This window comes from Oryza brachyantha, chromosome 7 (genome assembly GCF_000231095.2).
Source record: "Oryza brachyantha chromosome 7, ObraRS2, whole genome shotgun sequence".
Lineage (NCBI taxonomy): Eukaryota > Viridiplantae > Streptophyta > Magnoliopsida > Poales > Poaceae > Oryza > Oryza brachyantha.
In genome coordinates, this window is record NC_023169.2 from 10,774,832 (window position 1) to 10,801,677 (window position 26,846).

Consider the following 26,846-nt stretch of genomic DNA (forward strand, 5'->3'; position numbering starts at 1 on the left):
CCACTTATAAGCCAATTAAGTGGGTAACCTGGCGGATTGGCGGGCCGCACCACTTACACCCTTACTTGCCTCCGCTCAGATTCATTTGCATGCTCGGAGAATCAATTGAAGAAATGAGAGAAGACTAGGAAGTTTGGACATGGACTAGGCTAGGTCTAGCACTACTAAAAATGATTTTTACATAGACCCTTCTTTATTTTTTATAAACGGGTTAAATGTAAAAACCTTTAGGGTGTCCAGTAAAGACCCGCCTACGAAAATTGATTTTTACAAGCAAACCTCTTAAGAAGTTTAAAAATAGATTTATTTTTACAGGCAGACTTAGAGCAAGTATAATAGCAGGCTATAAGCCAGCTAAATGCTGATGTGGAAGAGAGAAGGGAGGAGAGAGAGGAGAAGCTGCTCAGGCACAAGAACCAAGACACCATGTGAGAGAGACATGTGGGTCTTACATTAAAGATGAAGAGTTAACCATTATATGAGAGGGCTATAAGAAGACTACAAGTTGGCTATATTATTAGCCTTGCTCTTATTAAGAGTTCTATCTGCGAAAACTGATGTTCGTAGACCCATGAATGCACGCAATGCTTGAAAAAATATGTAAAAAAATATCAAAAGTCGGACCCGATCACAGCTTAGGTTTCATAGTTTTTCCCCCTCCCTCCCTCTCTCTCTCCACCTCTCCACCTTCCTCACCTCCCTTTGCTTCCATATGGCGCGTGGAGACAGCGGGTGCTTTGAGCGACCGAACCCTCTCCTCATCTCTCATCCTGCTTCCACTCCGCAATCCTAAAAGCGGTGACGGCAGATCAACAATGGTGAGGGACCTTGAGAGAAGAGGGTCTAGCAGCTAGGCTTCGTAAGCAACGGGGATGGCAACGACAGGAGTAGTGGCCTCACAAAAGCTAGCTAGGGAAGGCAGGCCTCCGGAGAAGTGGGGATGATGCATGGTCGTGGACTCAAGACTCGAGAGTGATGGATCCACCGCAAAATGGGGAACATATGTGTAGTACTATAACATGTCTAGCTAGACCCCAACATGGACTTTTATACCGCCATGTATTCCCATGTGGTGGGCTACGTGAAGGACCTATCACCACATTCATAGTGAGTACTTACTTAAGCTCCCATATAGTTTTGATTTTTTTCCTTTTTTTAATAGCAAAATACTCCCTCCGTAGATGACATTTTTGACGTCTTATAACATGTTTGATTATTCAACTTACTTTAGAAAAATATGAAAATATGCGAAAATCTAATCTACATTTAAAAAATGTGTAATAATAAATCAAATAAAAAATAAATGATAATTACATATGTTTTTTTAATAAGACGAATAGTCAAACATGTGATAAAAAGTTAACGCCATCAGCTATTGAAGTGGGAAATATTTGTATTTTTTTTTAAAAAAAGAGCACATAGAACTGTAGAAGATGTTGCAAAGACGGGTCTAAATTAGATGGTCACTCTAGTTGTTACGTCTAAAATGTAGCCACGCACATCTGGTGTGCTACGTGCATACACGTGGGCTAGTTTGCATTAGCATGAAATTGGGCTGAGAAACAGAGTAGTACTCCATAGGCCACTTTAACTACCTTAACTAGGCTCTAGTCTACTATCTTCGTAAGACTTTTTTATCTTGCTTAAATTTATTAATTAATAAATCTATAATATATATATATCTAAATTTATTAGTATCCATATAAATATAGACAAGACTAAAAAGTCTTGTATCCTGAAACGGAGAGAGTAATTTATATCCCCCATCTGCAATACATTTTTCTTATATTTCCTCCCGGGCCGGACAAGTTAAGCTGCGGCCTGCCACGACATATTCTTATGCGGCCCGCTTGGTACGTACGGCCCTTCAAAACACATATCGGATGGTTAATAAGAATTCATATTAAATAATAAAAGTCCGCGTTAATTCCGCCATTCGGTGAAAACAAAATTATTTTAGTAAGAAGTGTTTAAAATGTTCCATCACCTAAGAAAATAGTGTTTCGACAAGAACCGTTTCAGGCATTTCTTTTCTTGGTGAAAATTTTCTTAACCAGATGCAAAATATTCATGTATAGATTGCAACACAGAGGTACCAATACGTGAGATATTGAAGAAAATTATTTGCAACATTTGGAAATAAAATTGTTGTCAAGTCTTCAACGATGCAGTGAACACCAATTATTGCAAGTGCAACAACCCATTTAAAAAATGTGAAACACTGAAATATAAGGAGGTGCAATGTGATAAAACAATGAGTATTTTTCCCATTCTTAAGGAGGTACCGTACCACTATTTTTTATATAAAATTTGGTATCTTCATGTATCTTAAGATATCAAATTTACGTAGAAAACAATGATACCTTCTAATATCTTCTCAAGGATAATAAAATTACTCTCAAACAATGGATTGGAACATAAATTACCGTAAGTTCAAGGAGAGCCTTCCGCCATCTTGCTCTGTTTTCGGTGGTCAGATCCACCTTCTTCTTGTACTCCAGTGGTTCTCGTAGCCTCCTCCTCCTCCGTCAGTCTCCGGCGTAAACCCCGCCATCATCAAGACCAGCCCTAATATTTTGGTAGCTTAGGGCAAACTAAAAACGGGTACCTCAATATTATATTCAAACAATAAGCAATATATATAATATATATACTGCCTCTGTCCCTAGATATTTCACATCGTTGACTTTTTTATACGTGTTGGACCGTTCGTTTTATTCAATTTTTTTAAAACATGTAAAACTATATATATATAAAAGTATATTTAACAATAAATAAAATGGTATAAAAATAACTAATAATTATGTAAATTTTTTTAATAAGACGAGTAGTCAAATATGTATAAAAAATCAATGACGGAGTGAGTATATATGTCATATATAAGGAATGTTATCGTAAACATTTATTAGTGCATCCAAAAGCAATATTTATATGAAAGTTAGCACATTGCTAATATTACCTTGCATGTATCTTCGGACATTTCTAGATACGAAGTAATTGATGAGTACTAGCATCAATCTCATATATCAGTACTACTATAAATGTTTAATGGTATAATTTCTCAATAACATTAAATATATGAAGAATGGGCAAAAAAAATGACAAACTTGTTAATCTATCAGTGGTCAAACTCATAAATGACCGAATTAGTTCAATCAACATTTTTTTTTGCAAATACTTGCATTCTTGAATTAAAAGAAAACGGTCAGCAATACATACTACAAGAGAAAGAATTATTAACTATGGGAAATGTGGTTGTTAAAACTTATCAACAGCCACAAAAGTGTGGTCGATCGTCAACGGTCGTTGAAGGCTCCGTATGTTGGCAGATCGTTTATGTCATTGTATACCGGACTGTCGTATAGCTGCCGAACTGTCCGACTTCTTCGTACGACTTGTTTAGGTCGTGAAAATTTTTAGGTTGGGTGATGTTTGAACGGATATTGAATTACTATTTTAACGATTAATTAAAATACTAATTATAGAGTGTCAAGAAACCACGAGATATTTTTTTAGCGTAATTAATTCGTCAGTACCACATGTGAGTTACTGTAGCAGTTATGCCTAATCATGGCTAATTAGGCTCAATAGGTTCGTCTCGCAAATTCCTTTCAAACCGTACAATAAGTTATTTTTTAGCTATATTTAATGTTATATACATATGTCCAAAGATTCGATGTGAGGGACGAATACATAATTTTTTTGGAAACTAAACAGGGTCGTAGTCAAACTACCCGCAAATGGTCCTTCAATTCAGATACCCAACTTTCTGTAATTCGAGAAAATGTGTATCCACACCCTTCCTCAGTTCCTCTAGGCTTCATCAAAGTACATTGGTTAGAAACCATGCATGTCATGCAATTGAATAAAGTTTACAGCCAGTCCTAAATTTGTTCATGTGTTATCTAGGTACGCATCCTCTTAAAATACACATATAAATCCCAAAACTTATTAAAGTGTGTTATCTAAATCTTAAATTGCCACAACCTCTCTAAAATCCTACTCCCTCCGGTTTCTTTGACGCTGTTGACTTTTTGATTTATGTTTGATCCATCATCTTATTTGAAAATTTTATCCAAATATACAAAATTATAAATCATACTTAAAATTACTTTAGTAATAAACTAAATCGTAATAAAATAGTCAATAATTATATAATTTTTTAAATAAGACGAAGGGTCAAACGTATATCAAAAGGTCAACTGCGTCAAAAAAAATAGGAGGGAGAATTTATCACCGACGTTGCATATCGTTTGTGTTAAAGATGATGTAGTACCCACGTCCGTGCATGTGACATACCACGTAGGAACCTAATGAAAGAGGTTATGACAATTTAAAACCTAGTCTTAGATCTAAATATATATTTTGCTATAAGAATAAAGATAACACAGACGAACAAATTTATAACCGATCTTACTTTTTACTCCACAAAAATTCTATGGGCGCATGCATGCTACATCTTCCCTACGGCCCTGTTCGGTCATTTCCTAAGTGGGAGGGATTAGAGAGGATTGAGGTAGAATAATTCTACATCATAATAGGTGTAGAATAAGTTTCTTTCTAATCTCTTTAAATCCTCTTCTGATAGGAATTAACCGATGAAAGGCTGACCCACGCATTCTACGTCCCTCCCTCTCTTCTCGCTCGCTTCAATCCAACATCTCCTCTCTCTCTCTCTCCAACCATTACATCTTCATTTATTCCCATCTCTCTCCTATCCGGTTGATCAAGGTGAGCTAGCGTTCCCTGGCCCTCTGCTTGCTCGGACTAATTAATTACAAAATTGCATCATATGCATGCGTTTAGATCAGGTGATGTAAATAATCCATTAATTAATGATCTTGCTGCCACACGAAAGCTCAGTCAGTTTCGATTGATTGATTGATTGATTGTGAATTAATGCGATCTCACGTATGGCTATTGGTTGATTAGTTGTTGCATGCATACGGATCGAACAAATCAGTTTTGCACGCACGCAATGAAAAATTGCAAATTTAATTATGGGTTCCTCTTCGTTTTCTCTTTGTGAAAAGGAAATTTTGGTTTCATAAGAATGAAAGATCCCGAGTTTAGAAATATGCTACCACCGAATGTTTTTTTTTCAATGATGGCGTTACAAATATCTGTTTAGTTGGAACAACATACAGAAATATAGAGTCGTTGATTAATTATATATTGAGGATTATACTATCTGAAATTATATACTGGGCATGAAGTTAGTATTAATTCACCGTGTAACTAGCTTCTTAGGAGAAGTGCCAATTAGCGACTAAGAAAAACACCAGATTTTTTTACCCTTCAAATTGAATCTAGTGCATTTTTCAGTATTCACTTACTTCCATCAACTCCCTTCCCTATCGTAAGAGTTTCTAGCTTTAGCTAAATTCATCCATTAGTCAATGTATATAATTTATATATGTGTCTAAACTCATCAGCATTTATATAAAATTTAGGCAAGACTATAAAATTAGCTAAATTCATCCATTAGTTAATGTATATAATTTGTATATGTGTCTAAACTCATCAGCATTTATATAAAATTTAGGCAAGACTATAAAATCTTACGTTATGAAACGGATGGAATAGTTTCGTGGAGTATCAAAATTCAAATGTTTTGATGGACGAAGACACAAAATCTTCCTTTCAAAGGGAATAAAATTCAAGATTTAATGCTTTATCGCACCGTGATGTAGTATCGGTCAATCCATCTTTAATTACATCATTCCTTGACCAAGATGCATATTTAGTTTGATTATCTTTGTTGTTTGCTTCCAATTGCACTCCATTTGTTTGGTCCAAACAGTCCTTGGGGTTTTGCTTCATGAACTCGAATGCTTCTTGGGATGGATTGGTGAAAGAAGTGCACTCCAATGCTGTACCAACGGTCCAACAGTACTCCACCAGTGTTTCCAGGAGAGGACCCTTTTTTTAGGGTGAAAAGGGACTTCCTAATTAAGATTCTTTAGTTTGAAACAATCTAATTAGAGATTTGCTCCAGTCCAACAAAAAGTAACTCGAGATACCGGTACCTCGAGGTACCAAATCATTTCCCACCGTTGGATCTAGCTGAGTGGGATGTGCACTATTAGATCCAACGATCAGAAACGATTTGGTACCGCGAGGTACCGGTATCTTGAGATACTTTTTAGCAAATCTCATCTAATTAAGATCTCTTAATATATGCACGTGAAGTTATAAACCATGACCCAGATCTGATGTTGATGTGTGTGTTGGTTCGACCAAGTCCCTTGGTTTTTGCACTTTTTCTTCAGACTTCTCAGGCCCCAAGTGATCATGGCAGGTAGGGTTTTAGTTGGGTTCAAGAGATGGTTTTCATCTTGATTTCTTCTCTCCTGCCTTTCACTTTCTCACCTCCTGTCTCCTTGGAGACAGTCCAGGTGATTTTTCAACATTAAAAAATAGTATGGAGTTCGCGGAAACGATTGAACAAACTTCATATATTCCTAAAAAAAAGGTTAATTAGAGAACTAGTTCTTCCTCTCAAGATGTAAACACCAGGTTCCTTACTATCATGGAGTTTGTTAGAACGTTAGAAAAGTTACAGAAGATGTCAGTGCTTACTGCATAGTATATATATATATATATAGCCTTCTTCGCAGTCCCATTAATTCCCTTGCAAAAGTTGCCTAAACAATTTTACTCAACCCTGTTGCTTGTTCAAATTCTTTCACTTGATATGAAAGAAGGTCAGCAGGATAGTTACTGTGGTCTAGTCTTCATGGCTGCACGCACGCAGAATACAATAGTACACAGATGCCCCTGCTGTCTCTGAAATCTGAAACTCTGAATATATATATATTCAGCAGAGCTACATTTGTTTCCTGTCTCTCTTGCTGTGTGTGTACGGAGCATGCTGCCGTTCTTGCCAAGACTTCGTCTCCATTGGTTGTTTTTGACTTGAAGCCATCCATTTCAGTAGCCCCTGAGGTAGCTAGCGTAAGCCTCTTTGACTTCCAAACACACAAGTTACTTGCTGCCTCAGATTCATCTTCAAGTCACTGTTACTTTTCAGTATCAAGCTGTAGCACATATATATAAAGTGCAAGAAAAGCTGCCCATTGTGTTCTGATGATCATGAGGAGATTCAGGTGCTTTCTTGAAGTATGTATATGTATGGCCATCTGCGTTCTTTTGCTTTATTTTAATTTTTTTCGTATGTGATGTGGAGAGCAAATTAATTATGTCTTATCGCATGGATGCTTTATTTTCGTTGCGAAAGGGCTGTGAATCTGTGATTGCAAGAAGACACTGAAGAAATTAAGGTGGTTCTTCGTAGGTTTCAGAGTGCAGGGTTTGGCTTAAAACGTTTTGCAAACAAGAAGGTGTCTGACAGTAAGAAGATCTGCATATATGGGTTCCTGCTCTAACGATAGCAGCTCTGAAAACGATGATCCTGCGTCACTAGAGAATTTGGATGATGAACTGGTTTTACCTCTGAAATTGATGCCCTTGCACACCAATGGCTGGTTGCATGACATGAAGTTGTCATCGCCAACTGCGGTCCGTGTGAGCAATGGCTCATCATCTGGCACTTTCGATCCGATCTACCGAGCTTGGACGGTGAGTTTACTATCCTACTGACTGAATCATTTGAGTACGAGCAATTTTACCATTCTTGAGAAGACACTAGAAGGTATCACTATTTTCTATATAAAATTTAATGAGTTTTTTTACTATCTTTGAAAAAGTATCTCAAGGTACCACACCTTTTAGTGTAAAATGGGTGGTACCTTAAGATAGTATCTTGAGGTATCAAAAATTTGTACTAAAATTCTGGGTACCTTGAGGTACTTTTTAAGGATGGTAAAAAATGCTAAAATTTAATACTTCTTGGTATCTTAGATACTAAAAGGTACTAAATTTTATATAGAAAATAGTGGTACTTGGTATCTCCTTAAGGATAAGAAAAATGCTCTTTGTGTGTTGATCCTGTAAGAAGTTGCGCAACTGCGCATTTGTCGTTGCTGCAGAAGAAGTACCCTTCAGCTCTAAATGCTTTCGACCACATTGTTGCCTATGGCAAAGGCAAGAAGATAGCGCTGTTCTTGGACTACGACGGCACGCTCTCGCCGATTGTCGATGAACCTGACAATGCTGTCATGTCTGATCAGGTAGTACGTTTTCAGTGCAAGTTCTAGCTCAATTGGGGTCTCTTCCTCTTGCCAAGGTTCTATTGACTGAAACTTCTGCGCAATGTCGCGCTTGCAGATGCGTGAGGTGGTGAAAAATGCTGCCTTGCAACTCCCCACTGCGATTATCAGTGGAAGGTCTCGTGATAAGGTCTTTGTGTTACTTAAAATTACAAACTTTCGACGTAAATATGTTGCGTCTATTACGTAGTTTGATGATTTCCATGCTGTCTGTCTTTCTGATCTTAACTGTACCCCCTCTGTATCAATTTTAGGTGTTTGATTTTGTTAAATTAACAGAACTGTACTATGCTGGTAGCCATGGAATGGACATCATGGGTCCAGTTGGGAAACATGATTCTGCTACTGACGGTAGAAGCTCTACCAACTCGAATGAAAAGCAGGTGTGGTGAACTCTTAACAGTTCACTCGATCATAATACTTTTTCCCCTACATTTTGGTGAATAGTACGATGGTTGTTTGCTGAATTGGATTCATCTTTTCAACTGTTGTTGTAGGGCGAGGAAGTGAAGATCTTCCAGGCTGCTACTGAATTCTTACCGATGATCGATGAGGTAGAGAAAGTTTCAGCCTTTACAACTCCATATTGTAGCTTCGTTGTTCATCTTGGTGCAATGCAATGGAATGCAGTTTTTTAGATTGCTCGTCGAGAAGACCAAGGCGATTGAGGGTGCGAAAGTTGAGAACAACAAGTTCTGTGTGTCGGTGCACTACCGCAATGTTGCGGAGAAGGTGAAGTTTTTCATCTGCTCAAAATCATTTTTTTGGGAAGAAATATGGAGAAAAGTATTTGAAGACATGAACTATTTATCATCGAAAAAAGACATGAACAATGCCTTGCTTTCTGGCTCATCTGATTTTCAGGATTGGCAACTTGTTTCTCAATGCACAAACGATGTCCTAAAACTCTACCCTCGACTCCGGCTGACTCATGGACGAAAAGTAAAGATCTGTAACTGAAGACATTGGCTATCCTGAACATGACTGTCTGCTGTATCTGATCATTGCAATGCAGGTTTTGGAAGTTCGTCCAGTGATAGATTGGAACAAGGGGAAGGCAGTTGAGTTTTTGCTCGACTCACTAGATCTGGCGAGCTGTAAAAATGCGCTTCCTATTTATATCGGGGATGATCGCACCGACGAGGACGCTTTTAAGGTACATAATTTTGTTTTTTATGAAAAATAATTTATGTTTTCCATTTATAAAATTCATCCTTATGGTTCAATTTTCAGGTTCTTCGTGACGATAAGAGGGGTTTTGGAATTCTGGTGTCATCTGTACCAAAGGACTCTCATGCCATGTATTCTCTGGTTGATCCATCTGAGGTAGGTACATGAGTTTGCACAGCTGTTCCATGTAAGGCACTGTTGTTTGATCACGTTTTCCTAAGATTGTTTTATTGCATAAGATTGTCTGAAGATGTTTCCATAAGATTATCTTATGGCCATTCATGGTATTTAGAGCTGTTTCAATTGTTGCAGGTTATGGAGTTCTTGAAGAGACTGGTGATGTGGAAGAAGGAAGAAGCATCAGATAGTAAGTAGATGGTAAATATCTCTGATGTTTACTTTAGGTAGATTTCTGAATTCTGACAGACAATAAGAAGGGCAGCAGAATTGAATTGCAAATAGTGGACAGTTGCACACCTTATAGTTAATCCATTTTTTTTAGCCTGGGAAGCCGCAACTAAAAATAATTGCCATTCTGTACAAGAAATCGAAGCATTCTGCACCAATCCAGTTCTTTGAATAATGGTCTTAGTTGTATCATGTGTGACTTGTTAACTGTGACATTTTGAGCAAGATTCCAAGGAACTTTGTGGCATTGCAGCAATTTCAAACCAGTGGCAAAAGAAAGCATGCGACTAAACAGTGCGGACAAACGAGTAATTTAATGATCTTTATATACCATACGCGTTGCAAATTACAACAGAAAGCAAAATGAGTATTAATATTTCCAACTCCAAGTCGGTTCTAGGAAAACATGTACACGAATTGTTCTTTACATATGAAAACTAAAACACACACACACACAATTTCTCCAACTGCACAAGTTTAAAAGACTATTCCCTCAACCTGCAAATTCTAACCATAGAAATCACAGCACTAAATGCTGCCCTTTGGGCCTTGTTGATCAAACATCATTTTCCAGAATTACACCCCTCTTATTGATCAACGTTCTAGAATTAAGTGCTGCCCTTTGGGTCCCCGCTCCCCCACTGATCAAGCATCGTTTCAGCATTATGCACTCTTATTGATCAACGGGTCAACAATGACTTGAGGTTTAAAATCTGGTTCCAAGTACTTCGCAAGCAAGGAACCATACATGTCGTAACGGGCAGTCATGCGGAAGCCCCACTTGTCCTTGATCTGGCGGCATAAGTTGAGGTTCATATCAGATATTACCAAGCCATCTCGGTAGCGAGACAGTGATGGTGTGCAAGAAGCATCAGGTGCAGAGAAATGGCTGGATCCATAGAAATGACCAAAGTCGGCATGCTGTGGTCTCCCATCGCCAGAAGTGAAAGGATTTGGGAAGACCTCTGTGCCAACCCGGTTAATTGATCCCACAAAGTAGCTATTTGCAATTGCAGCATTCCTTGCCTGAAACAGTACAGTTTAAGCATCAGCTCTGTTGTAGGACAAATAAGATCAGAAATCAAATAAAAGTATTCAAACTTCTAAAAATTTCACGAAAGAAACAGTGTGGAAAACTTTATCTGACCTCAATGGGCCACATTGGTTCGCTAAGTTCACCAACAGTTGCAGATGGGTTGAACACTATCTCAGCTCCATTGAGGCCAAAAGCAAGCCAATTAAGGGGATGATGCCTTCCATAACAGATGTTTATTGCTATTTTGCCATAAGCTGTTTCAAACACTGGATGCCCAGTGTTACCCTCCATATAGTACGTGCTCTCATTGAAATCACCAACTCTTGGAATGTGATTCTACAGTAGTGTTTAGTGAGTCTGAATAAATGCTTTCAGATAGCAAAGATGCAGCCACAGGAAAATAAATATGTACTGATTACACATACCTTTCGATGTATACCAATTATGTTCCCATGATTACCAATGACAACAGCTGTATTCCACATAATCTCTCCATGGTTTACATCTCTTTCAAGGATTGGGCTCACAATTACCATGTTATATTTCTTAGCAAGTTGTTGAAGGAACTGGGTAGATTCTCCATCAACAGGCTCAGCAAATTCACACCATCTTTTCTCACGTGTGCAGAAGGCAAAAGGCATAGTCCAAGCTTCCTGAATTTTGGGTATGAACGATTAGAACAATCTGCACCTTTGGAAATATAAGCAAATTTGTGGAATATAACATTGTCCAACATTGACAAGTTACTGTATTCTAAGCACATAAGGTTTGGAAATGAATATGTTCATACTAACATGGAGAACAAATATTCTGAGAAACACATCAGGCTGGAAATGAAGAGATAGATAGATATAAACAAGTTGCATAGGCACTATAGAGTAACTCGCCAAACGCCAAAAGGAAGTTGTATAAACGGATACTGGACTCACCTGTAAACACAAAATATTAACACCAGAATAGCCAGCTGCATCGATCATAGGCTTGACTTTCTCCATGATAGCCTTCTTTTGATCTGCAAAATGGCTAGTGGTAGGAATAGCAATTGAGTTCTGAATTAGGCCAACTCGAACAACCCTTGGTTGCCTAAGATACTCTTTATCTGCATCAAAACGGAAGGCCTGCAGCACAAAAGAGCACTTCTTACAAAATTGAGACAACAAGAGTGCAGGGAATTATCAGTTTAATTTTCTATGTGCTAAGGATCAAAAAGAGCAGGGCCCACAAGTATGGAACCAATTCACAAGCTGCCACTACCAAATAAGAGTTTGACCCAATGCTTTATTGGCAGTAGGCATTAAAATTGTCCTGATTATTTTCTCAATAAACAAGGAAATTTTTTCAATAAACAGTGTGTGTTTGATTCCATCCATAAATTAACGAAAGAAAACGAGAACTATCAGGAAATAACCTGCACATCAAAATCATGGGCTTCTGCAAGAGCAGATGTGGCTTCAGGCAGTGAGATGGCCTCAAGAGCACGCCCACAGTTCAGTCCTAGCAGCAACCGGCTTGCTTCCTGTTAACAAATATACAAACTAAGTTAACAACATCTCATCATAAACAAGGTCGATATCTTCAACACAACCTTACCACCATAAAGCTTAAGGCCTTATCGTTTCGCAGTTGTAATTGCTTATAAGCTAAAATTTGAATTCTAGAACTTAATTTTGGACTTGATTTTGTGGTTTTTTCATCGTGGTTTGTTTTATGTATTTCGCTTTTAAGTCGCTATGGACACATATATAAAAGTTTTACCTGCAAATTATTTTTCGTTTGCTAAAACGCGTTTTCGCTTCTTCCCCTAAAAAACGAAACGATGGGAGCCTTAGGGTCCGTTTGGTTGGTGGTCAAGATAGGATGGAATATGATCATCCATATTTTGTGAGATATGGTGATACAGTTTTATGTTTGATTAAATGAATGGGGTGATCTAATTTTTTGTTTGGTTGGTTGGATGGAATGAACATATTGAATTACTAATAAATAATAATATAAATTAATCATCATAGATTTATCGTAATTAGTATAAATTATCAATAAAATATATCTATCATCATTAATTAACACTAAATTAAACTTGTTAATTACTAAATAATGATAAAACAAGCTAATTATCACTAAACAATCACTAATGATCACGGTTAGTGAGGGTGGATGAGCTCGTCCGGCCAATTTGGCCGGATACACCCATCTAGTATCTTCGTGGAATATTCTTTTTCTAGGTCACCATATCCAATTTCGCTCACGAACCAAACGCATTAAAAACCTGGACGGCCATCTCCCATCCAGATATACCCCACCAACCAAACACACCCTTAGTGTATAAAAAAAATTACGAGCCCCCGAAGAATAATTGAACGATAATCTCTTCTTCCATATCGTAATTGAAGTTGATAGCGTCTGATCTTGTGAGTTAACTAGCAACACAACGAATTCTCGATTCGATTTCCATCAACAAACGGATGGGAAATGTAACGTGCAAAAATGTTGTGAGTACAAAGCGTTTCTTTCCTACGGAATCACTCACTGGAAACGGTCACTGTCAGACACAAAATTGACCTCGAAAGCAACCAAGCGAATCATTCATCCATCCATTCATGCACCCAGCCCATCCATCAATTCGAATCAATAATCCTACCGTTCCCAAGCCACGATGATCTAGCGATGACATATGTCAGGATGAACACGCTGACGACGACGTCACAGCACACTAAGGAAATCAAACGCGGGCGCGGCAGCCGCGAGCTCGGCCGCGGGCCGCCATGAACCAAGAAATTAACGGAGCGGGTGGGGGAGACCTGGAGTGGCCGGCGGGAGGTAATCAAGGAAGGAAGTCTACCTTGAAGAGGTCGGGGGAGAGGTTGGACTCGAGGAGCCTGTGCAGGGACTCGTACCCACCGATCGACCCCGCCGGCGGCGGCGGCGGCGGCGCCTCGTCGTCGTCTCCCTGCGGCCGCTTGCCGTTGCTGGCCTCCATATCCGATCGGGTGGCGGTTGGTGCGGCGTGTGATGCGATGCGGCCTCCCCTTCTCCTCGTCGGGATATTGGACTCGTGTAGATGGAGAGAGAGAGAGAGAGAGAGGCGAGTGGGACTCCTGCAGTGTATTTTTTTTTCTTGTGTATGTATTCCTCGCGTCATGTGATTTGATTGTCTTCATGTTTGGACGGATTAGGCTGGATTATACGCGACTTAGGTAAGTATAATAATAAGGACTTGCCTATATAATTATTATACTAGAAAAATATCCGTGCGATGTACCGGGTAAAATTAATATTGATGGTCTAAATTAAAATAAGTTTTAAAAATAAATCGCACGCTGAGTCGAAAATAGTAAATATAGTTAACGTGTAATTAATTTGACAAACAAACACTAAATCATGTTATGATATTTTCAATCAAGTTATCTAAGTCTTACTTCCTTTTATTTTCTTTATTTGATGCAACCAAATTAAAATATTTTGCGTAGAGAAAAGCATAAAGAAATTTGAGATTGTGTAAAAAAACAGAAAAAAACTAAATTTTAGATTGCTCAGAAAAATAAAAAAATAAACTTAGATAATACTGAAACTAAACCTTAAATTCAGACAATTTATTCCATCAGAAGCTTCTACACAATTATCAGTGATAGGTTAAATCAAGTGACTTGTTGTATTTGAAGTCTCCTCTATATAAACTTTATAATAGTGTGTGTATATATATACACACACAGACTCTTCATAAACCGAACATGTTCTATACAACATTTCTTTACTCTATTCAATTGTTAACATGCGCCACTAAATAAAAAGCATTTCTCCTTATTGTAAACAAATATGCAAAAGAAAATGTCATATTTAGTATTTGATATCAAAAACCATTTCAATATTTTTATTATATTAAGTTCTCTTGGAAGTGTATATATGAAAAAAATCATTGGTAAACTTTATACATAAATAAAATATTTCTATTTATAAACATAATATTTCCATTCATTAAATTTTTATATAAATATTCATAAACTTTACGTATAGATAAAATATATATAGTCATAAACTTTATGCATAAGTATTCGTAAACCTACGTAAATAAAATGTTTATATATAGAAATATTTTTGCTCGTCAACTTTGTATAACCATCAAAATAGTCTACCCTAATGATTTATTTAGGTGACAGAATTAATGCTCAGTCGATCGTGCACGGGCAACCTCAAGCTCGTACTGCCTCCTCTTCACCACCGGACTACCAAACCAATTTTTTCTTATATTTGAGCGTGAGTTTAGTTGACATAACCACGTGGTCCCTGAGGGCCAAGGCGGCCATGGCATTGTCATCGATAATGGTCTGTGGGTGACACACGGGATGCACGACCGACGAAAATTTGGTAGGGACGATAATCTTTTTATAAATAGTAGAGATTTGGTACATATTATTATTTGGTTCATACATGGCTTTAAGATTCGGACGTGTATCAGTCTAGTTTTTATATTATATTTGACAACTCGACATAGGCTATGCCTCCATGTGTCGCCCCATGGTCTCATCGATTGGACTGCCGGTGTGCCTCTGTCTCCTATATATAAAGATGTGGTATCTTCACCTTCTATTCCCTCTTGTTTCTTTTGCCCCTTTATCTTACTTCGATTGACTGTCTTCCAACATTATAACAGCATTATTGCCACTTGTCTTTTCGTACATGTCTACTACCACTGCCACTACTCCATCATCTACAATCATTTCCTAAGTCATGGAGAATCTCATCTTTCCTCTCCCCCACCCTCCTTACCCAACCCTAACAATGAATTGTAAGTTTGTAACTAGCCAGAACAAAAGTTGCATTGCCAGGTTAGGAGGAAAATGAGGTTGGCGCGAATCTTGGCTTAGATCCAATGGTCCAAATTTTGACGGAATTCTTCCAAATTATTGATGGATGGAAGTTAGCAAGCACATTGATTGTTCGCTCAGCCACCGATTATTGATTAGTTGTACAATGACTTATTAGTGAAAAGGTATTTTGTGGTAAATATTCTTATTAATTTGAAAACAAATGTAAAAAATACAATGAGTAAACCCCTAAAATCATGATATAGATCATATTTTCTAAAGTTTCCATATATTAGAAATTATGTTTTCAATTAGAAACAAGGCAAAAACTTTTTATATATAGTAGAGACTTTATATTGAGATAAATATATAAACTTTTCAATTATAAAGTTTCTGTAAATGTGTAGTATATATCTTTAGAACCAAAATACAATCACAACATGGGTGAGATTGACGTAGCAGCACAAGCCAGCACAAAATGACATTAGAACACCAATATTGATGCTGAGACAATAAAGCTCATGTTCATCATCATACCACAATTACGCTCATCATCAAATATATGAAGACTCTGGACCACTGTCATGTTAAAATTGAAAAAATAAGTAAAATTCTAATTTTTTAAGTAACCATGATAAGTAAATAATGCAAGAATAGTATGATCTCACTAGATTAATAGTTTGACACCATCTTTTCTTGGTTTTTGTCACCATCATTAATTCTTGCACAATTAATTTAAGAAATTAATAATCATGGTGCATTGGTGAATTCTAATTCCACACCACAAGAAACTCTGATCTTGATGGTAATACTGTTCTAGATATTTCTTTTTGCTTCCATAACAAATAAATGAGTCATTTTTCCTTAATCGTATTGGTGGCATGTTGTTACTGTACCAACAGTACACATGCATTTTAATGATGGTTTACACCCATAATACAAATTGTTGCACTAGATTACACTCACCTCATAAGTTTTTATATCATGGGTGTAGTTTACTCTTGTTAGAGATTATGTGGTATATTTTTTTGAACTAAAACAAGCTTGTGTAGTAAAAATATCTGCTAGATATTGTACGATAGTATTTGATTCTAATTCTTTTTATGTAATAGTAGGAGATACAATGATATTTGTTTTTAAACTCAACAAATTAGACTTCAAATTACACGTTGTTTGAGATTTACAGAGTTATTTTATTTATTTGGTATATACAAACGTTAATGAATTTTTATTTAATATAAAAAATAGTAAGGTGTATGGGATGTAACTCATCTTTGTATAAAGTAGCTATCATTAAAGTTAGCTTTATATAGTTTAAATTTTGTGCTAATATTAGATAATATCAATACATTATTTAATTAAAATTATCCTTGTAATGTGTGAACTTGACCATGTAGCGATTTTAAAATATGTATGTGAACTTATTGTTGCAGTGTTAATAAAATTAGTATATAAACTTGGCCTTACAAGTTCTAAATTACGTCCAAACTTGAAAACTTGCACTTGTCATGTGTGCTAACCTATAATTTTTATGCAAAGTTACAATAGTCGGTATTAATGGTTGGTTTGCTGCTATTTTGTTAGAATATGTCTAGATAATCAAATTAACAAATGCTAGGAAGATAACTTCAAATGTTTGGTTCATATTATTGATTTGAATTGAAGGAGTTTAGAATATTTTATTTACATTACTAAATTATTCATACTGTTAGCGTGGATACGGTACTAGTATATCTAGATATATCGCATGTACATGTTCACGTGTAACACATCTAATCGAAAACATTTGGCTGTTAGTACTTAATGAGACTGGAAATATTTTTGAGGAAGAAATATTACTATGCAAAATTTTTACATTCCTATCAACACTTATTTAAAAGAGTAAATTTCAAAAAACTACGATTTATTTGGCACAATTATCAAAAAAGTTACACATTTAAGCTAAAATATCACAAAACTATAGGTTTAGAAATTACTTTATCATAAAACTATATAATTAAACCAATATATCTCAAAACTACAAATTTTCTTTTTCAGAAAACTACTTATTTTTTATGTGCCATTACTACACCTACGTTATGTATTTTATGGTAGTTTTGTGGGGAGACCAATGACATATCTATAATTTCATTAAAAAATAGCACTACTCTATAATTTTGAGATCAATTGCTTACGTTTATAATTCTGTGATGAACTCATCCATAAATATATACTTAAATATATAGTTTTGTGATAAATTTTCCAAAATACATGTAGTTCTACATAATTTAGTATTTTTATATTTAACCTCGGATAAAAAAGAGTAAATTTTATAAAACCACAACTATTTTATCAAAACTTCACATTGTTGAAAGTTCATCTACATATTTCGCAAATATGCAAAAAGAACAAAAAATTAATTAGAAAATTACAACTTTTTCATCGAGGTGTGACTGACAGGTGGACTCAACTTGCATCGGCTGAAAACTGGGCCTATGGACTAAAATTACAGTTCTCCCATAAAATCATCAGCTATTGTCGTATACCTAAAATACAAACTGAAGTACAGACCATACTTCTAAGAAAACTAGAAATATACCCGTGCTAATGCTACAACCCAATTAATAATATAAATAAAACATTAAAAGTTCTCTTTAATGCAATTATATATAAACCAAACATTCAAATTTGTTTGACTATCAAATATTTATTAATTTTATTATTTAAACAAACTCTGACAAAATAGCAGTAGACCACCCATTAGTGGTGACTATTATAGATTTGAATAATTAATTATAGGTTAGACCATATTGTAATACATTAAGAGTTTTCAGTTTGAACAGTAATTGCAAAACTGGTGACCATGTTTATATAATTTAGAAACATTACAATAATAAATTAATATACTAATTCCAGAATCACTATAATATTGTAAGGATAATTTTAATTGAATAAATTATTCACATTATCTGATATTAACATAAAATTTAAACTCTATAAAGCTAAATTTAATAAAAATCACTCTATACAAACATGAGTTGCATCAAATTACAACTTTCCGTCTTTCTATAATAATTAAAATGTTGTTGATGTGGTATATATCTAAATTACAAAACAACTATGCAACTCTCAAAATTTATTATGAGTTTAAAAATAAATTTCTCCGTGTCTTGTTACATTACATGAAAAGATATTTAAATCAAATATTAAATGATCATATAATTAATAGCAAATATTTATCGCACTAGTTCTTTGTAGTTTAAAAATATATGATAATTTTTAACAGAGTGAAATTATTAATGATATTTTTATAAGCCGTATTTCTAGTTCGTTAGTGTCAGTAGGTGCACATATCTTTTTCCTTGATTTTAAAAATAATCTACAGTGATTTATCATTTGAAAAATCAAGAAATATACTTATTTCACATAAAATATGATGCTAACAAAATATTTCTAGAACATCATATACTCATCCCTATTTTACCAAAGATTTATATATGATATTATTGCTAGTAATTTAACTATTTGGGTGTCCAATAACAGTGGTCTAGTGCATTGATCGATCTTATGTTTAGCGCAACTGTGGTATGAAGTTGATCACGAACTACGTTGGATATGTATCATTATTGGTGTTCTAACGGTGTGTTAAAAATTATGACTGAACTTTAATTCTAAAGATATACATTGCATATTTACAACTATTTATGGTTGGAAACTATTATATTTATCTTTATATAATGTCTAATATATAGAAATTGTTTCTAATTAGAAAGATATTTGCTAACATACATAAACTTTATGATGGTTAAAATAATTTCTAATTTAGAAAGCCACTGATATATGAAAAGTCTACGTAAACCATCTAATCTTACGAAAATGATTTTAGTTGTCGGATTTAAAGAATAATGAATGAAATATATATGACGAGTAAAAATAGTTCGCACGCTAATAGGATAGATAGTCGCAGTTTGCTAAAATTTCCTCAAAAAAGAATCCTAAAATTTACTCAAAAGAGAATGCAACGCAATAGTAGCAACTTAGGCTAGGTACGTAATCAGAGTAGGAAGGCGTATTTTGGCCGACGTCAAAACGGACGGCTCCAAGGGGAAGGAGAGCAGATAGGCCGGCGATAGCTTAAACCCGCCTCCGCCGCCTGCCCGCTGCTCCGCCGATGGCGGCCGCCGCGGCGACCCGCCTCCTCCGCCTGGCCCCACGCCGCCTCCCGGCCCCACCCAAGGCGTGCCCGTTCCCCGCCCTCCCGCTGCAGCCGGCGACTCCGCTCGCCGCCACCTCGAGGTGGCGCCGCTTCTGCGCCGCTGCGCAGGCCTCGGCCTCGGCCCCGCCCCCGCCCCCGGCGGCCGCGGCGGTGGCGGCGGAGGGAACGGCGACCGGGGGGGAGGCGGTGGGGGAGTTCAGGCGGAGGACGCGGGTGGCGGACGTGAAGGGAGGGGAGGACGAGGGGTCCGCGTGGGTGGGGAGGCAGCTCGCCGTGCGCGGGTGGGTGCGCACCTGCCGCGCCCAGAGGACCGTCACCTTCGTCGAGGTGAGGAGATAGCCCTGCGTTCTTGCGTTTCTTTCTATTATAGTTAGTTGTTGTGAAGTGGGATGGTGACACGAAGAATTTAGCGGATTTGTGTTTGATGAAATGTACTGAAATGCTGGTGTGTACGATTAGTTTGAGAATTGCTTTAGTTGACATTGTGGCATAAGAATTCCGAGTGTGGAAACAATATGCTTTTCTTAGTGCATTACTGGCATTTTCTGATTTGTTTCCCCAGTGCAGTTGATCATTTGACATTTCATTAAACACTTAATGCGTGTTCATGACCGCACCAAACTAGCTTCCATTGTTCTATTATTTTGTGGTAAGTTAGGATAACAGGATTGAATTAGTGGATAGATATTGCAAAAATCCTTTTGCGACTGTTTATCACGTCATCCTTCTTTGGATGAGAATTGGAGCCTATTTGATTTGTATGCTACTAATTCTGTGGAGTGTAGTTAGTTGTAGACATATAGCAAATCTTGACTAGTTCCAGTGAAATATTTATGTTATGTCTCAACAATCTTAATTAGTGGTATTTAGATATGTCCCAAAAATTGCAAAACAAAATTAATTTCATAGTAGAAACTTGAGGATAATCACTTGGTGAAGTTATCTGAGGATTGCTAATGAATTTCCCTTTTGACCACCTATGCTATGTATCATGGTATCACCACGCAATGTACAAGTTGCCTGAGTGATAAGTTAGAAATCAGGGCAGTATCTGTAAAGCCTATTCTTGTGTAAAATCAGACAGTCCTTCGTGGACCAGCAATACTAATATAGTAATCTGAGTGCCATATGAGTACACAGTATAACAAATCAGAGTATCTCATCTCTTATTCTGTGTGCATAGGATGTTAATACTGTCATCTGGAGACTTCAAAGTTCCTGAGGGCTTCTACTTTAAGGCTCAAAGTCCCTAACATTCCAATTCGTTTCAGGTTAATGATGGTTCTTGCTTGTCCAACATGCAATGTGTATTGACTCCTGATACAGAAGGTTATGACCAGGTAATCACTTATGTACAATGCCACATGTTAGATCTAGAGGTGACAAAGTGCTAAATTAATTAATTGAAATCATTCAGGGAATCTTGGTACATCTAGATAGTAGAAACAATATATGTTAATTTTGTTTTGTTATTCTTATGGTCAATAAAATATTTTGATCAATCCAATGGTTATCTTGTGAAAACATAAAATAAAACTCTGATAATTGTGACATGCCACTGGCAAATGGTATCCAGATTTGATATTGCATGCCACCAGCATTGTCTAATTTGTTACATGTCTCAATGCCTTCTATTTTGCCTTGCTATAGTTTCAGTTAATGTTCTCGTGGGTATAGTACATTTTACTGGTCAATCTTTTCAATGGTGGATGTCAGATAGATTCTATCGCTACCGGGGCCTCTGTGTTAGTGGAAGGAATCATAGCAAGCAGCCAAGGTGGTAAGCAAAAAGTGGAGTTGAAGGTTTCAAAGATCATTGTGGTAATGGCTTTGTTCTGCCTACAGTTCCCTCCTTTTCTTTTTTATTTTCTTGTTGCTTTGCATGCCTCATAAATCCAAATTAAATGTGGAAAGATCTGTATTTAACTACCTACTGTCCAGATATCAGAATAGTCTTTCTATGTTTTTATAATAGATAATAGAAGAAAATACTTGTGGGGTAGTTAAGCTATCTGTTTCTGAATGCTAGCCGTGTTAAAGAAAGATGGGAGTTAACTGATCCTCATGTATTGAGTAGTTGTATTAGATGATCCCTAATGTTGTAGCATACAGTGCATAAAAAATTATCCCCTATGCCTTCTTCTTATATAAAGAGATCTCTGATGTTACAATCACAAAAAGATAGACCTATAGACTGTTAATGTTGATTGAGAATCTGTCATTGCATTCAGTTAACTTCTAGTGCATTTATTTAGTGTATTCTGATTTAGGTTTTACTTCTTTTTACAGATTGGGGAAAGTGATCCGACATCTTTCCCTATACAAAAGAAGCGGGCGTCAAGAGAATTTCTGAGAACTGTAGCCCATCTCCGTCCTCGGACAAATACTTTTGGCGCAGTATGATTCCACTCATTGCTAGCTCTTTTCTGATTGCTTTTCTTTTATATAGAAACTACCAAGTCTGTAAGGAACTATGTTAGGCCTGGGAAATGATTACGCCCTTTCTGTCCATAACTTTCCTACAGAATGCTCATCATTATCCTTTTCTAGATGCATTGTCAATATGCAAATATTCCAAAATAGGTGACATGTATTTACAGATGACATTCTGGCCAATCCAACATTGGATATAGATCTGCCGATGTGGTTCTGAAATACAAACCTTTTGTATAATTCTAATGGATTATGGCCAATGGAGGCGTGGACATTCCTAGGAAATTTGTATGCTTCTCATATTAGCAGGAATGTAACAATATTTAATGCTGATCTAGCATCATATTCTGCAAATCATAATAGTGCAAATGTTTGTAGTTCTATGCATTGTAATAAAATGAACTTTTGTGTCCAGAAAGTGCCTTTTTCCAATGATGAAGAAGCTGGGTGATGTCCAACACTTATCATTTATCTAGTTGTGTAACTTTATTCTGTGGATTTTTACTGTATTGTATTTATTTAGGTAGCAAGAGTGAGAAATGCTTTGGCATATGCAACACACAAATTTTTTCAAGACAACGGATTTGTTTGGGTAGCGAGCCCTATTATTACAGCATCAGACTGTGAAGGAGCAGGGGAGCAGTTCTATGTGACAACATTGGTTAGTATTTCCTTGATAAGATTCTATAGACTACAGAGATATTTCTTGGTATGTTCTAGAATTTACTTTTTGTGGGGGCATGTTCTGCTCATCATGTCATTTCCTATACTAATATGATGTTCATATTGTAACACTATTATAGGCCTTTTCTATGTTTACCACAAAATCATGTGTACCTTTTGTTCCAAATCAGAATTATTTTAGTGTGCTACACATCATCCTGTACTAATATGCCTGTTTTCTCCAAATCAGAAACTATTTGAAGTTCTCTTTTAGTTTTGTACTTCTGTGGTTGGTTAGAGCAACTTCGCTATGTTTATTAAGTAATTACTATGGATTTGCTCATTTAAAACCCATTGAAGTTTTGCTATAACAGCCATGTGAAGTTTGTACTCATGGCCCTGAACATCACTTATTATCTTTTTATGTTTACAATATACTCTATAGAATGACCAGAGTTCTCCAGTTTGGCTTCTAATCGTTTTTCTCCCCTTCATTAGACCTCTGTCTAACAGTGTTTATTTTAATCCCTTTCAGATTTCAAATAGTGCTGAAGGTGGTTCTCTAGTCAAGGATATTCCTTCTACTAAGGATGGAAGGGTTGATTGGTCACAGGTAAAACTTCGGTATGAAAGCTTAAGTGTTATTTTTTTTATTGTTTTCAAAAGTCAAATGCCTATTCCATATTTCACTCAAATTTACATGTATGATTTTTGTGATATACTACATGCTATTTGATTTAACGGCTGTTCAAGTAGTCCAGATGTTTTAATGTCTTTGTAGTTTTGATAACAATGGTTATTTTCTTGTATCTGTTCTAGGACTTCTTCTGCAAACCAGCATTTCTAACAGTGTCTGGACAACTGAATGGTGAAACATATGCTACAGCTCTATCAGATGTAATTTTTCATTTGCCATATTCATTTGAAACAATTTTCGCTGTCGTATTTGATATAGCTGTAACCAATGTTTCTGTTTCCTGACCTTGCTTATTTTTTCTACAGATTTACACTTTTGGTCCGACATTTAGAGCTGAAAATTCAAATACTTCAAGACATTTGGCTGAATTTTGGGTATCTCAATATTCTTTTACATTTATTTTTCTTTCAGAATTTTAAATTCCCGAACTCTTAATTTACAGTTCTTTTTGTTGGTTTGTGTTGTGTTCTGGGGGAAGATGATTGAGCCTGAACTTGCCTTTGCGGATCTAAATGATGACATGGCTTGTGCAAGTTCATACCTCCAGTATGTAGTAGGTGCCCTTTTTGCTTGGTGCTCAACTCTGTTAGTAATCATTTTGTTCAATAAATATTTATGGATGCTTCATGCTTACTTACTGCATGAATTTTGGGAAGATGTCTATGCATACATCATTTACCTAGTTACATCTTGTTTCATACAGGTGAAGTATATTCTAGAGAACTGCAAAGAAGATATGGATTTCTTCAATACATGGATTGAGAAAGGGATCATCGATAGATTAAATGTATTCATCTCAGATCTTTCTTCTGATGTGCATTATTGCATGTTTTGGTCAAGAGACATGCTGAAATATTGAAAATGTTTCTTCTACCAGGATGTAGTTGAGAAAAACTTTGTTCACTTGTCATATTCTGATGCTATTGAGCTACTTGTTGGGTCCAAGAAGAAATTTGAGTTCCCGGTAATGTACAAATTCAATTATTTATGTTCTCATCTTTGACTACAGTACAATTTTGTTTGAGTTCTATTTAAGTCCTAACCAAGATTAAACTGGCATTTTCAGCAAAACAAAAATTGACTGCATATATGTCTTTAGTGTTGGATGGCATGTCAACATGCATGTTGATAGAACAAGTTCTTATATATATTTTTTCCATTGCTATAATTTGATCTGTTTAGTTTTGATCTGTATGCACAAAATTATTCCCTCCTTCCCAAAATATGAAGCACTGTGTTCATCCAGATTCATAGCCAAAAGTGCTTTATTTTGGGACAGGGGGAATACTTGTTTGTTTTTCCATATCTACATACTTCAGTTCTTTTCTACATCTACATCTACGTACTTCAGTTCTCTCCATCCCAACACAATGGTCACTCTAGGGGAAGAGTGTGAAATTAGTAGGGAGGAAAAATGATCTAAATGCCCCTCATTAGATGATGAATGTTTGGGAGTCCGAGAGTGGTTGGGGGACAAAATGGGAAGAAATTTGAATGAAGGGTGGTTGGAGGGAAAGTTAGTACTCAAAAGTGACAATTGTTGTGGGACAAAATTTAATGCTAGAGTGTCAATTGTGGTTGGACAGATGGAATATTGTTTAGTTTCAGGAACTCCTTTCCCTGAGTAGGCAGATGGGGAAAGGCAGAAATGCAAGTGATTACATACTAAAATCATGACCTTATGACCCTTTCTTTTATTTCTTGAACCACCAATAGGTCAAATGGGGATTGGATCTGCAAAGTGAGCATGAAAGGTATATCACAGAAGTTGCTTTTGGTGGGCGTCCGGTAATTATTAGAGATTATCCAAAGGTTTGTAGCATCACTTGTCTGTCATTAACTAATTTAGCTCAAAATAGTCATACTTCAACGATCCTTTCATTTTATTTAGGAAATCAAAGCTTTCTATATGCGACAAAATGATGATGGAAAAACAGTTGCTGCAATGGATCTATTGGTTCCACGGGTAAGCAAGTACACCAATAGCTGACATTTCAAACATTAAATCATATGTTATATTCTGAGTATAAATACACAAATTGTAATATGATTTTTCCTGTTCAATTTCAGGTCGGTGAACTCATTGGTGGAAGCCAAAGGGAAGAACGTCTTGATTACCTTGAAGGTCGCTTGGATGAGTTAAATCTTAACAAAGAAAGCTACTGGTGGTACTTAGATCTACGGCGATATGGATCAGGTTAAAAACTATATAACTAGCTAACCATTCAAATATCAAAATAAGCTGGATAATGCATTTTCTCTTCTTTTCATTACAGATCATTCAAAATTTATTATCTGACTGTATCATGATTTTCCTCTCACATGAGCCATAATGAATTTCCTCCTTTTCTTAACAGTTCCTCATGCTGGTTTTGGACTTGGATTTGAAAGACTTGTACAATTTGCAACTGGAATGGACAACATTAGAGACACCATTCCATTCCCCCGGGTTCCTGGCTCCGCAGAGTTTTAGCATTCCAAAAGTTGCTCACTGATACTATTTACAACATTCTTTCCTGGGATTGGGATTTCAAGAAAAATATACGGTCTACTGTTTCATTGTACAGAGTTTAGTTAAGCTATTGCTTACATCGAGCAAAACAATATTGTTCCAAAATTCATTATTTGGAGTAGCGGGCTTGCAAATTTTCATCGTTTACTGTAATTTAAAGTGATGAACTTTCCATGTACATTACTGTTTAACGAACCTAGGAATTTTGCCTTGGGAATTGATACTGGACTTGTTATTATGATCACCTGATGGATTGATGATTAAGTGTATTTTATCTGTTTTACCTCGTAACAAGAATTTTGTCTATACCACTTCTATCAGAATTCTCCCTTTAAGGTTTGATCTGTTTCACAAGTAAATTTTGCTGAAAAAGATTATTTTTACCACCTATCGTAACTAAATTTTCTGCCAAAATTTTGTTCTTCAAGCAATGTTTTGGCTTAACTTTCTGGTTACTGATGTTTACATTGGCAAGCTCATTTTTTGTCCTTCAATGGAATACCTTTCTGGACGCTACTTGGTGATAATTGCTAGCTAACCCATCTAATCTAACTTCATTTTTTTTAGTGCATTTTAACCCATGGACAGGATCTCTACCTACTCATTTTGCTGGTGCAATTTATCCTTGTTTAGTGTACACAATTACCTTTTTTTTTGTTCAAGACAATTTTAAGGATCTCTACCAACTCATTTGAAAGTGGAAAAGAGAAATATCAAGAGCAAAAGCACCATAATTCCAGGGTATAATCCAAAGCTCTG

The 26,846-nt window shown here is 36.3% G+C and overlaps 3 protein-coding genes across 3 annotated transcripts; 2 read left to right on the forward strand and 1 right to left on the reverse strand.

The window, feature by feature from the left end:
* Positions 1–4,559: 4,559 nt before the first annotated feature.
* On the forward strand, positions 4,560–10,026 carry LOC102710712 (probable trehalose-phosphate phosphatase 10). Its single transcript, XM_006657640.2, has 11 exons — positions 4,560–4,731; positions 7,298–7,581; positions 7,992–8,132; positions 8,230–8,301; positions 8,426–8,554; positions 8,669–8,725; positions 8,802–8,903; positions 9,036–9,113; positions 9,187–9,327; positions 9,405–9,497; positions 9,654–10,026. The coding sequence occupies exons 2-11, from the start codon at positions 7,372–7,374 to the stop codon at positions 9,714–9,716; spliced, it is 1,086 nt and encodes a 361-aa protein (XP_006657703.1). The 5' UTR covers positions 4,560–4,731; positions 7,298–7,371; the 3' UTR covers positions 9,717–10,026.
* An 11-nt stretch (positions 10,027–10,037) lies between these two features.
* LOC102710997 (beta-ureidopropionase) lies at positions 10,038–13,893 on the reverse strand. The gene is made up of 6 exons (XM_006657641.3): positions 13,625–13,893; positions 12,194–12,301; positions 11,715–11,903; positions 11,211–11,438; positions 10,897–11,121; positions 10,038–10,775 (listed from the first exon to the last, which is right to left on the reverse strand). The coding sequence occupies exons 1-6, from the start codon at positions 13,760–13,762 to the stop codon at positions 10,413–10,415; spliced, it is 1,251 nt and encodes a 416-aa protein (XP_006657704.3). The 5' UTR covers positions 13,763–13,893; the 3' UTR covers positions 10,038–10,412.
* Positions 13,894–19,652: 5,759 nt separating this feature from the next.
* On the forward strand, positions 19,653–26,167 carry LOC102719314 (asparagine--tRNA ligase, chloroplastic/mitochondrial). The gene is made up of 15 exons (XM_006658498.3): positions 19,653–20,109; positions 21,054–21,122; positions 21,499–21,603; positions 22,072–22,179; positions 22,739–22,876; positions 23,414–23,491; positions 23,698–23,775; positions 23,881–23,949; positions 24,054–24,128; positions 24,279–24,362; positions 24,453–24,539; positions 25,292–25,387; positions 25,467–25,541; positions 25,646–25,772; positions 25,933–26,167. Exons 1-15 carry the CDS (start codon positions 19,738–19,740, stop codon positions 26,046–26,048), a joined length of 1,677 nt encoding a protein of 558 aa, XP_006658561.2. The 5' UTR covers positions 19,653–19,737; the 3' UTR covers positions 26,049–26,167.
* Positions 26,168–26,846: the final 679 nt, after the last annotated feature.